This window comes from Nyctibius grandis, chromosome 4 (genome assembly GCF_013368605.1).
Source record: "Nyctibius grandis isolate bNycGra1 chromosome 4, bNycGra1.pri, whole genome shotgun sequence".
Taxonomy (NCBI): Eukaryota; Metazoa; Chordata; class Aves; order Nyctibiiformes; family Nyctibiidae; genus Nyctibius; species Nyctibius grandis.
This window is the reverse complement of record NC_090661.1, coordinates 42,022,104-42,034,620: the sequence shown is the minus strand read 5'-3', so window position 1 is coordinate 42,034,620 and position 12,517 is coordinate 42,022,104. Positions and strand designations below refer to the sequence as shown.

At 36.5% G+C, this 12,517-nt stretch overlaps 1 protein-coding gene across 1 annotated transcript in view; it reads left to right on the top strand.

Annotated features, from left to right (window-relative positions):
- Positions 1 to 12,297, top strand: part of STRN3 (striatin 3) — a 73,195-nt gene extending 60,898 nt beyond the window's left edge. The window contains 8 exon segments of the mRNA XM_068398179.1: positions 728 to 903; positions 1,036 to 1,083; positions 3,407 to 3,528; positions 5,193 to 5,360; positions 5,624 to 5,764; positions 7,967 to 8,074; positions 10,405 to 10,491; positions 10,599 to 12,297. Coding sequence (XP_068254280.1) covers positions 728 to 903; positions 1,036 to 1,083; positions 3,407 to 3,528; positions 5,193 to 5,360; positions 5,624 to 5,764; positions 7,967 to 8,074; positions 10,405 to 10,491; positions 10,599 to 10,768 — 1,020 coding nt within the window. The 3' untranslated portion in view covers positions 10,769 to 12,297.
- Positions 12,298 to 12,517: the final 220 nt, after the last annotated feature.

Below are 12,517 nucleotides of genomic sequence, written 5' to 3'. Positions count from 1 at the left end.
TAACTTAAGAGTATGAATTGGATGTTCACAATATATAAATGTAAAGTTTGTTTATATAGATTCACATAGTAACTAAGTTACTGTATCATGAATATATTTAAAACTCATTAAAGACTTTAAAAAATGTTTATATGCAATGTTATGTTTAAAATCATGACAAATGTATATTGAAATATGGACTACCTATTTCTGTGTACGTACCTTCATGTGTAGAAGTATTCAAGAATTACGTATGTTTCCTGTCATTCACAGCCAAGTTACTCATCTGAGGAAGATCACTCACTAGGGATCTGAAGCTCATTTTTATTGTGTTTAAGTGATAAATGAGCTTTTGACAGTTGTAATTTCTTCCTTGGGTTCAGAGAACATGATAAGCAATGAAACCTTTATTTTTCTTTAGGGAAGAATTAAAGTATAATTGCACAAAAGGATTAAAACCAGGTTTTGAAAATCAAGGCTTCTTGTCTGTGTATTCAGCATTGTACTCCATTCCGCTCTGCGACAAAAGAAACTATTATTATAACAGAAAAAAATTGCAGAATACCTTGTATGCCAGAGAGAGAGTTATAGATGCATATAGACAGATCAATATAGATAAATGCAAACTTAAGATTGAACATGTATTAGCTGAGTCAAAAGCAGTGTTTTCCTAAAATACGGGGAGATATGTATTATACATATTTCTAAACCCAGGATAAAATTACTTCTTTCCTTTTCTTCTTTTAAGCTGCCAGCTAATAAAGATGCCTTCCGAAAGACATGGAACCCTAAGTATACGCTACGCAGTCATTTTGATGGAGTGCGGGCATTAGCTTTTCATCCTGTAGAGCCTGTGCTGGTTACAGCCTCTGAGGACCATACTCTAAAACTTTGGAATTTGCAGAAAACGGTTCCTGCCAAAAAGCAAGTATATGGGTTTTTATAGAATATCAGTTGTGTTTTAAATGCCTTTGAAATTGATTAAACTCTTAAATGTTTTCAGAGTTTTTCAGTAGAGAATTCATGTAGTGTAGTAACTCTTCCTTTCTCTTTCAGGAGTGCCTCTTTAGATGTAGAACCCATCTACACATTTAGGGCCCACATGTAAGTGTTTAACATAATTAATTCTTGATAAATGTATTGTTGTTATCTCATGGATTCATAAGACACTTCAGTTTAAAAGCCACAAATGTATTCTATTTTTACATCATATAGACAAGGTCTGTCGTACTTTATAAAAACAGGTAAATACTGAGTCCCTGTCGTGAATTGCACCATCCATGATAAAACAAGAAGAACAGGAAGTGGCAAATGTGGTTAGTTGCAATGGAAAGGAGAGATTGTAGAAGATAACAGTGAAATCACCTGAGTGATGTCCATGTCTTCGATTGTGGATTTTATTTATAATATGTGAAGAAGATAAATAAGGTAGAATTTATTAGTCTTCAGATACAGGTCAGAAATTGAAAGTACTGGTGGAATCATCAGGACCAAAAAAAAACCTCACTGAATGCAGATTCAATGAGTGAAAAATCAGAAGGTCAAGCAAGTGACTAGGAGGGTTCTGAGGTTTTTTTAGGAGCTTGAACAAGAATAAGAGATAAAATTTCATTGCCAGGATAGGCTAAAGTAGTAGATAGGGCATGGGTATTAATTCATACTTATGCCGCTCAGGGCTGGGGGAACTTGGAAATCAGTGAGATAATTGTTGTAATCAAAAAGTTGATTGACACCTGAGTAAAGTTCTGATAGCTACAGTCAGTTCTCTTGCAATGTCAACCCAGGCTTCCTCCTTTCCCATCTCAAGTTTGCCTGCTTTGTGTGCAGATGGTGGTTCATTATGCACCGTAACAAATATTCTCATTTCTGATCGTGGTCCAGTCCAAGATCTTGGGAAAGCAGATTTCACAAACTAGTCTGAAACAAGGAAAGATCTTTGTTGTGGCAGATGGTGACAGTGAGCTAACCTGAATTAAACAGTATTAGTAAAACTTGCAAGTTGAACTGGGACTTGTAAAACTCCTAGTGATTTTTCAGCTTGCATTAACTGGTTTATTACTGCCTTTATTTCAGTTGCTAATTTTGAATTCTGCTTCCTTCTAATAAGAAGGCAAGACAAAAACGCGCAGTCCGTAACCAGTCACAGTAGTTTGAGTGCACTTATATAACTAAAGATCCAGTCTCCAACCCAATTAGCACGTAAGCTTCACGAGAGCTCTGTGATAAGTGTGGAAGTAGATAATACTTCCTGTGTTAGCCTCAACAAAGAAAAAAAAAGTCAGTAGTTTGTATTAGGAAATCTACACATACTATTGTCACCCTCCTTCTTCCCTTAAGACACTTACTTGATAAACACAAAAATAAGACATTATGTTCTATTAACTGAAGCGTGGAAAATTATTCCCTAGGGCTGGGTGACTAATTTGTCCTCATGTTAAAATAGAAGTGTTATTTTGAGTGATAGCGGGTCGCTGACCAATTGAATTCTTCTTCAGATCTCTTTCTCTGTCTTAATTTGAGCTACTATTTGGGCTTTTGTTACTGAATACCAAAAGGTAAGGTTTGGGGAAGTTTTGATACAGAACTGATCCCCACTCTGTGACTTCAGTGAGACTGGTAACAAAGGAATTTTACTATTTTTCCCTTCAGGCAGGCTTTGAGCAACATTTGCATTCAGCCCAGCTTTGTTTTTCACTTTGCCAAATAAGTAGGTGGATTCAACCAGCAGTCTTCCTTTTCACCATCTTCAAAGATGTAATTCTAGTTTGCTGGTCTGCACTTAAACAACCAGTGAACTCCTTATATCCTGAGCATGGCCTGTCAAATGAGCCAGGCATCTAATTTTGAGGATATGGTTTTACAATAAAGTTAAACCTGACTTAGTAGTGTGTTCAAAGGAGTAGACCTGCTGCTTCCTTTGGGCTACAGCTTGTGCTTGCCTGATATCACAGCAAAGAGGTTGAAGCTAAATCAGTAAAAGTCAAACCTTGGCCAAAATGTACTCTTTTTGGGATCATTTTTCTGAACCAGTTTACTGGGGCATAGGTTACTGTTAGTTCCTAAAACAGGAAGAGAAAATAGGGGGGGGCGGCTACAACCACCTCTTTCAGCACAGCTAGCTATTAGTTTGGCATAGATGCACTGTAAAAACTCACTGTTTGTAGGTGTAGTTACTGTTGCTTCTGAGAAATAAGATGGTGTTCTTTGAATTTGGACAGTTTTAGTTAATTTGTTATGAGTATTATAGTACAGGTTGGTATCACTTGTTGAGACTTTAAAAAAGGTTTTAACAGAATTGTTTCTTTGGAGTTTGAAATTTTTTTGACTACTTAATCCAATCCATTTCTTTTCTAAAGTAGATAGCCAAATTTTCACTTCTATCCTGTAGGCAGTATCAATGAACTTCTTTTTCTCTGTCTCCCAACAGTGGACCTGTGTTGTCATTGGCAATTAGTTCCAATGGAGAACAGTGTTTCAGTGGTGGTATTGATGCAACCATCCAGTGGTGGAACATGCCTAGCCCTAACGTGGATCCTTATGATACCTATGGTCAGTACCTTTTAAAAGATAAACAACTTGTGACCCTTGTCTTCAACAGTAATTTTCTCCTTGAAGCTAATCTGTTTTCTAGAGCTTTTGTGAAATGTAACTGCCACTTACCAACTAAATTGTGTGTTTTCAACTTCTAGTGTGTGGTTAACATTAATTATTTATTCCCACTTGCCTTGGTGTCGTACTTCGTACAGAACTGTAACAGGAAGACTGGCAATTTCTGAGGTTTAAACAGTAAAGAAAAAATTAATCATAACTCTTAGTTTTTAAGAAGCATGCTTACTACTTTGAATGAAAATTCCAAATTTTTGAATGATTATTTATTTCTTCTGGTAGGAAATTCTCAGAAAACTAAGATAAGTACTCAAATTCTATGTCCCATGTTTCTGATTTGCATCTCAGTTTCCCATAACCAATGTTTCTAAAATGAGAAAGCCGATAACTGCTTGGAAAACTGCATATCACTCTCATGCCATTGATGGTGATCAGCATTTTGTGTTTAGTGTAATTCTAAGGGTGCAGTTCCATGGTTGACTGAAGTTTGGATGGGACAGAGTCAAGATTTCTTCCTCTCTCCCTTTTGTCAGTGTAATGAGTGAGCTAATACAACACTCAGGCTGCATAATCTGTGGCAGTGAGATGGGAAGAGATGGGAAGCAGTGCTATCTTGCACTGATTTAGGAAGACTGCTACACCCTGTCGCTTAAAACCAATATGTAGCTCAAATTGTGCCTTTCTGCTAAAAATGTATTCAATGTAGTCTAATCACTAAAAATGGTCGATTTGTTCATGCAGGTAGGTTTGTTGGTATAATTTTCCTGGGCCTCAGACAGAACTGTCTCTATTCATGTGACAAAGTTATTTTTAAAAGAGAGAGATCTAATAGGATGTTTTTCCTCCCTAAAGCTTGTTAGCAGGGTTTTAGGTTGCAATACCAACTTGTTTTTTATTTCCTGCAAAACTGAATTTTAGTGATTTTGCTGGCTTTATTCCTCTCCATTAATCTTTTTCTTTCAATTCTCTACTCAAAGCCTGGTAGAGAATAGATTAAAAACCCTTTATAAAAGACAACTGTAAAATATCAGGGAGAAGAAAATAAGAATGTGTTTACCTGTTCCACAACAGAAGTAATCTTGTTTTAATTATTAGGGTGCTTGAGAGTTTTAGAACATGGCCCTGTGTCAGCAGAGTATGCTGTGTAAAAACAGCATTAGGTATCAGTGTTTTAAGTGGAAAGCTGATTTTGTTAGGTGCTTTTGCACCTTGTACAGAGGAAGGGCTGTGACCAAGCATCTTTTAAGATAGCGAATTTGGAGGGAAGCAGCAAGTGCCTCAGAGAGGTGGGGCTAACAAGTGTGTATTATTCTGGAAAAGGGGACATTGTTGTTTGTGGGGTGTTTTTTTGTTTGGTTTGGTGGGGTTTTTTGTTTGTCTTTTTGATGGTTTTCTGTTGTTGTTGAGAAAGCTGGCAGTGGTTGTGCAAAATTACCTCCTATGTAATACCCTAGCTGTTGTTTAAACAGACAGGACTGAGGGGATATATGACAGTTTTACGTGGAATTTAATTTATATTGAGGTACAATAAACACTTATTTAATGTTTCTTCACTAAAAAGGTTTCATTTCTGAACTTTTGTTGTTTTGTTTTGTTTTTTTTTTCAGAGCCAAACGTTCTAGCTGGCACATTAGTTGCTCACACAGATGCAGTCTGGGGTCTTGCTTACAGCAGTGTAAAGAATCACTTACTGTCTTGTTCAGCAGATGGCACTATTAGATTATGGAACCCACCAGAAAAAATGCCCTGTATTTGCACTTACAATGGAGAGAAAGGTAAGTTTCTCTCCAGTGGTTTTGAAAATCTGTAATGAGGCAGCAGATGGTATGTCCAGGCTCATTATCTCCATTTATCAAAACTAGGTAACAGGACTGAAAGGAAAAGATCTTTTAATAAAGTAATCCTGGTGTGGTAGCATTATCCTAAAGAAGGGAGCAAATTTCTTCTTTAAAGTATGAGTATAAAAAACCCAAATGTTTAAACTGTCAAGAATTTTAAGCGTTTCATTCTTTCTAAAGACAATTTTTTCTCTTTCTAGAGCATGGAATACCTACATCAGTTGACTTTATAGGTTGTGACCCAGCTCATATGGTGGCATCTTTTTACACTGGCAGCACAGTCATCTATGATTTAGAAACATCCCAGTCAGTGGTAATGCTTTCATCACAAATAGAATCTGGTAAGTAAAGCTCTTCTGTATTAAATATCCATCTTGGATGAGGTGCCTTAATCCAAGTTTTATTATGTTGTGAATTAAAGGAAAAATTTTGCTCCTCTCCTGTATCGTGCAATTTGAAAGTTGGTTAGATGCTTTGAGATGCTTGGAACAGACACACTGGAAAAGATTGTGGATTAGCAGGATTTGAAAGCAGTTAGAGATAGTGAAAGCGACAGGTTTTGTTCTCTTTGAGCTAAGGTTTCTCAAGATTCAGTTGTCTGAATGGCATATTAAAACACAGTTTTCATTATATAGCCTTGACATGGATGATATTAAGATAAGTAAATAAGTGAATTAAGCAGAGATCAGTTCAGTGTAGAATTCTTCACAGGCTGTGATAAAACACTCTCTCCTGTGGAACTTTTTAATATTAGAAATTCTGTTGCTACAAATAAGGTGCTATGAAGATAATAATTGTATGTATCTGATGAAATTCTGGATAGAGGAACCGTCTTTTCTTGAACCTATGAAAGTGTTCCATAAGGAAAACCTCCAGTTTCTGGTCATTTGTTTCGTTGAAATGAGATCTAAAAGAATAAGGCAAGGGGAGAATTTGCTTCTCCCCTCCAAATAGTCCAGTTTACTTAGTGATTATACTGACAGTATTAAGTAGCTTATATAAAGACTTCAGCATAAGTTACAAAACTGTGTTAAAGCTATATTATAGGTAGCTTATGCAAAAACTGGCGTTGACAGTAAGAAAGAACATCACAAATTGCAGAAATACCTTTCCTACTTTGAAGAGAGGATCTTAAATGGAATCAACAAAAATTAAGCACAGAAATGGAGGGAATAAGCATTAAAACACTGGCATATCAAGATAAGGAAATTTTTTTTAGAAAGTATTCTAAAAACTTCTAAAGAGATTCTAAACCATTAATTGTTGCTTTAAGTTGAAATCAGATATGGCTGCTCTCAGTCCATTCTCCGCCCAGCCTGGAATTGTGCATGTGGGTCGGGGCAATCCCAAGCACAAAGACAGGCTGGGTGGAGAATGGATTGAGAGCAGCCCTGAGGAGAAGGACTTGGGGGTGATGGTTGATGAGAAGTTCAACATGAGCCGGCAGTGTGCGCTTGAAGCCCAGAAGGCCAACTGTATCCTGGGCTGCATCAAAAGAAGTGTCGCCAGCAGGTCGAGGGAGGTGATACTGCCCCTTTACTCCACTCTTGTGAGACCCCACCTGGAGTACTGTGTCCAGCTCTGGGGCCCCCAACATAAAAAGGACATGGAGCTGTTGGAACGAGTCCAGAGGAGGGCCACGAAGATGATCAGAGGGCTGGAGCACCTCTCCTATGAAGAAAGGCTGAGAGAGTTGGGGCTGTTCAGCCTGGAGAGGAGAAGGCTCTGGGGAGACCTTCTAGCAGCCTTCCAGTATCTGAAGGGGGCCTACAGGAAAGCTGGAGAGGGACTTTTTTTACAAGGGCATGTAGTGATAGGAGGAGGTGGAACGGTTTTAAACTGCAAGAGCGTAGATTTAGATTAGATATTAGGCAGAAATTCATGACTGTGAGGGTGGCGAGACTCTGGAACAGGTTGCCCAGAGAAGTTGTGGCTGCCCCCTCCCTGGCAGTGTTTAAGGCCAGGCTGGATGAGGCTTTGAGCAACCTGGTCTAGTGGAAAGGTGTCCCTGCCTGAGGCAGGGGGGTTGGAACTAGATGATCTTTAAGGTCCCTTCCAACCAAAACCATTCTATGATTCTATGATAAATATATCCAACAGAATCTAATAGGTTAGGCTGACTTCAGTTATTTGGATTCTATCTTTTTTTTTTCCCCCCAAGCTAAATATTTTTTGATGTGGAAGTATAAGCGGTGTGTGCTGAACATGTGTTATATATGCCAGTTTGTTTCTACTTTGCTAGTGCTGCCCTGCAGTACTTGCTTGGCTGGTTGCTAGCTCTCTCAAGAATCTTTCATGTGTATAAACCACTTGTACAGCTTTAACCTTACAGTATATTGGCTAGAGTATATGTGGCTTAGCCTCACCCTGTAAAGCAAGAAGCTATATTTATTTCTTAGGAGATTCGTTGATGCTCTGCCTAAAATGTTATTTATATAATATTAGTTAATATACTAAGCTAAAGTGTAATGCTAAAATATTCCTGTTTTAACTTTAATACTTTCTTTAAGGCAGGTGAATATTTTTTTAAATTTTATTTTCAGGTGTACAATCAAATAATCATATTAACAAGGTAGTAAGTCATCCCACACTTCCTGTAACTATTACAGCACACGAAGATAGACACATCAAATTTTTTGACAACAAAACGGGTAAGGATAAAGAGAACCTAACTTGTATGTATGAATATGTTTAAAGTAAATCTGGGTAGACATAGAGAGAATCCATTTGTAGAAAATTTGCTAGTGATGCAGTTGTACACAAGAGAACTTTTGGTATTTGTGAGATTAAACCTCTTCAGTACTTTTCCTATGAAATAGTGATGTCCATTGTAACTGTGACTTCAGCAGTCAGAAAAATCTCAAAACAGGCAGAGTTAGTTGTGAGGGACAAGAAGGTCCTCTTAAGTTACTGCTTTGCTAATTTATAGAGTATGTCTGCTATTTTTTTTCCTGTCTTCATCATTTCCATGATTTTAACCCTAAGCATATATTAGTTATGTTTTTCAACTCTCAGTAGTAAAGAACATTGCTTAGTACCTATTAGGGCAAGAAATAACCCTAAAGTCGTTTTAGTAATGGAATCCTATGTTATACTTAAGTTGCTGATTAAGTTTATAAAACAGAAAAGGATCTGGGAAAGAAGGGTATAGGGAAAAACTGCGCAGTCTACCATGACAAAAAGGTTGGAATAATTGTAAGAACGAACACATATTTCCCATTCATCAAATTACCACTCACTTTCTGCATGTTATACTACCAAAGTTGGAAGAAAAAAAAAAATCAGTGTAAGCTGACTTTAAGCACCTGTTTTAAGTGTGTTTGGTTTGGGTGGGGTGGAGGTTGGTGTTCTTGGGTTTTTTTGTTTCTAAAAGCAAAAAGCTAAGACATTTTTCCCTCTTCTCACCTGCCATGAATTTATGTGTTTGAACTGTGGTCATTAAATGCATTGCAATGATTGTCCTGAAATTAAAATTTATTACTTTAAAGAAACAAAGATGTAGAATAAGGAGAAAGATCTTGCGTGAACAAATAAATGGGTTAAAGACAGAAAACAGAAGGTAGAAGTAAATGGTCATTTTGTGAAATAAAACATTACCAGGGCCTGGAGGGATCAGCAGTAGTTCAACATAATATAAATCGTCTGGACAGGGGACAGTATGTTGGCAGTTTACTGACATTCATTAATTCAGGGTATTAAAGATGAAGGCTGACAAGGAAGAACTGAAGATTTTAATAGACTTAAGAGCAGGCACATTACATTCCATGTGGATAAATGTGAAACAATGCATGTAAGGAAAAACAAACTTTATAATACAACGCAATAATCACTGGGATGACTGTTCTTACTGAAGGTAAACCATGGAGTTACAAGAAGAGGTTGGATGAAAATGTCATTTGGGTGCTTAGCAGTCAGAACAGCAAAATGAAGCTTAGGAGGAAGGAAAGGAATAAACAACAAAAAGAATCATTGTTAATACCTTTATATGCATTTTTGGTGTATCCTTATGCACACTTCGTGTTACTCCAGTCTCCCTTATCTCAAAAGGGGTATAGTTAAATTACAGTGTTTCAGAGAATGATTAAAAAGATGATCAGAAACCTTCAGTCGCTTTTAGCTTCTTCAGGAAGAATCTTAAAAACTAAATACGCTGATGTTCTTCAACTGGGCAAAGATGATATACCTTCTTCATGTTAGTCGTGGTCTATAGGGATTTATTTGCTCTCTTTTCCAATACATGAACTAAGGTTCAGTTGATCACCCCCAACAGGTGACAGGTTCAACACAGAATGAGGTGATTGTTCTTATAATGTGCAGTTAAACATTTTGGAACTCCTTCCAAAAAGCATCATGAGATGGTAAAAGATAATTTATTAAGAGTCTGAGAACGGAGGGCACTGAAAAGAAATGCATTAAGAGTAGTTGAATGCAGAGATAACACTTCTGGTTTGTGACATAACTGAACAGTTAATTATTACAAGTTGGAGAGTATTCTGGGCAAGTATCATTTATTGTTGGCTTGTTTTTATTTTATTCCCTGGTTTATCACCAAATGGCCTCCGTCCTAGCAATGACAGAGTTAGATGGACCTTTGGTATGACTCAGTTAAGTGTCTTTTTACAAAGCTTCATCAACACTTTGTCCAACAGGGGCAGGTATTAGGACATATTAGAAACTAAAAATTTAGGTTCTCACCCAGTCATTTTAGGATTGATCTTCATTGTCATTGCTACCAGTAAAGATGCCAGATGGATAAAAAGAGTGCTTATATTGGGAATGCCTTTTTGAGAGTTGTGTGCCATTTACCCATATGCTTATACAAGAGTGTGCAGTTGAAACTTAAAAATTTCTAATAGAATTGTATCATTCAGATATTATTGGAATCTAAATAAGTGTGTTATCCTGTATTGCATTTAATGGGAATGTTATTTATAAAAGAAACAATACTTCAGAGGAAATTCATTGTTTATTTTGCTTTTAGGTAAAATGATCCATTCTATGGTTGCTCACTTGGATGCTGTCACAAGTCTAGCTGTAGATCCTAATGGAATCTATTTAATGTCTGGAAGTAAGGGGTTTTTTTAATCTTTTGTATGCTCTACAAATTTTGCATTTATGATGCACTTAAGTGTCTGACAAATCTAACTTTGTCTTTTTTCTTTTTTTCCCAAACAGGCCATGATTGTTCCATTAGGTTATGGAACTTGGACAGCAAGACATGTGTGCAAGAAATAACAGCTCATAGGAAAAAGCTGGATGAATCAATTTATGATGTAGCATTTCATCCGTCAAAAGCATATATTGCCAGTGCAGGAGCTGATGCCCTTGCCAAAGTATTTGTGTGACATAGCAGAACAAACCTGCGTCGTAACAGCAGGTCTGTTTGGACAAAAAAGAGGGAATGCGTCACTGCCATCAATGATAAGGTTACCAATAAGACACTACATCTGATCTGCCTGGGTGAAGGCTCTTATGTGGGGCAGGTATAAATTGGTGAAAAGTCACCACATCTTGAACAATGTCAGGCTCATTCATTTAACTGTAATTACTGTATTTGGGGGGGTGGGGAGAAATACAAAAAAGAAGAAAACCAGTATTTGTAGCCTTGACTGGATATGAACTGAGCGTATGTCTATTCTTTAGGTGTCTTTAAGCAAATGTGGGGTCTGATCTTACAAAAGACTTTTATTTTGGACTCTGTGTGCTGCCTTAGGGTTAGGAATGTGGTGCTCTTGTGGAGGGAAGTGAGCTCCAAGAGTAGCTTTCTTTTCATCTCTTAGTAATCTTCTGTTTATCAGTTGAATGCCACAGATTCCCCTTTTAAACTTTTATTTTGCTTTAAAGAAAAGGAAATTTAACTTAAAATATTTTAGCATTAGTTGCACAAAATGTTTGGATAAAATTCTAGTTTTTATAAGTCTTTTTATATATTTAGCCTGTCACAACAGTGCTCAAGATTGTATTGATAATGTTTTTCTGCATTATAGAACCCTAAAACACAGAGATCTCACTGACCCGCTGCCGTGTAACCACACTCTTCCCTTCTTTTGCCTAATACAGCTCAGCTAAGTCCTTGCATAAGGATGCTAATTCATCATCATCGCATAACTGTCTTCATAAATAAAGGACTGTAAAATGTGTTCAGATGAAACACAGAGGGGTTAACACCCCCGAATGAACTCTTTAAAAAAAAAAAAAAATTAATCTTGGCATCCTATCACTATGTGATATTTTGTACATCTTACTGTATTTACGAGTTTATTTATCAAGGATTACCCATCTTGCTAATGGCCTATTGTTATTTATTTCACTTTTTGTTGGTCTTTATATCCTTTTATGTAGTGTGTTAAAGGGCCCTGTATATCTATTATGGCACTCTTTGAACAGTCTAAAATAGATGAGAAAATGGGACATTTAATAGTTCTAAAGTTGCAAACCAAGAATTTCTTTTTCCTCTGGTTAAGTACCTGGAGTGGAGTTGATTCCAAAAAACAATCTTGTTTCAGAACTTTTGGAGTGAAAAATATTTTTATTTGCGTTTCAAATAGAGTACAAAAGTAGTTGATTCAAGATTCATAAATCTGCTGTGTTTTGACTAGTTATTCCCTGCTTTTTTTTTTCAGATGTGCTTCAGTTTATGGTGTAACTAAAGATTTTGTTTGTGTAATGCATGATTAATACAATAAAGTATTTTTTCTAGTCTTCCACAAAACTTTTCTGATCAGTTTGCGAGTTTTGATGAGTTTTGTAAGGTTTCTGTTTTACAAACTATGAATCAGCAAATTTTTAAGATTGTACCACATAGCAAAAGTACAGCTGTTGAAAAATAATGTATATAAAATGCATATAATAAATATTAAATGGTGTACCTGTATGTTACTGTTGGCTACATTATTTTGTGTTGCACAGTTTGAAAGTGTCATTCTACAAATTACTAAATTAGGTCTAAATTTTAGCAAAATGACCATTTGTTTATTATGCTTATAAGCTGCTTTGCTTTTGGAAAATTGTAATAGTTGTCTGGATGTCAACCAACTGTTCAGTTTCAAGCAGCAGTACCCACATATAAGAACATGTTTCCACAGTATTTTTAA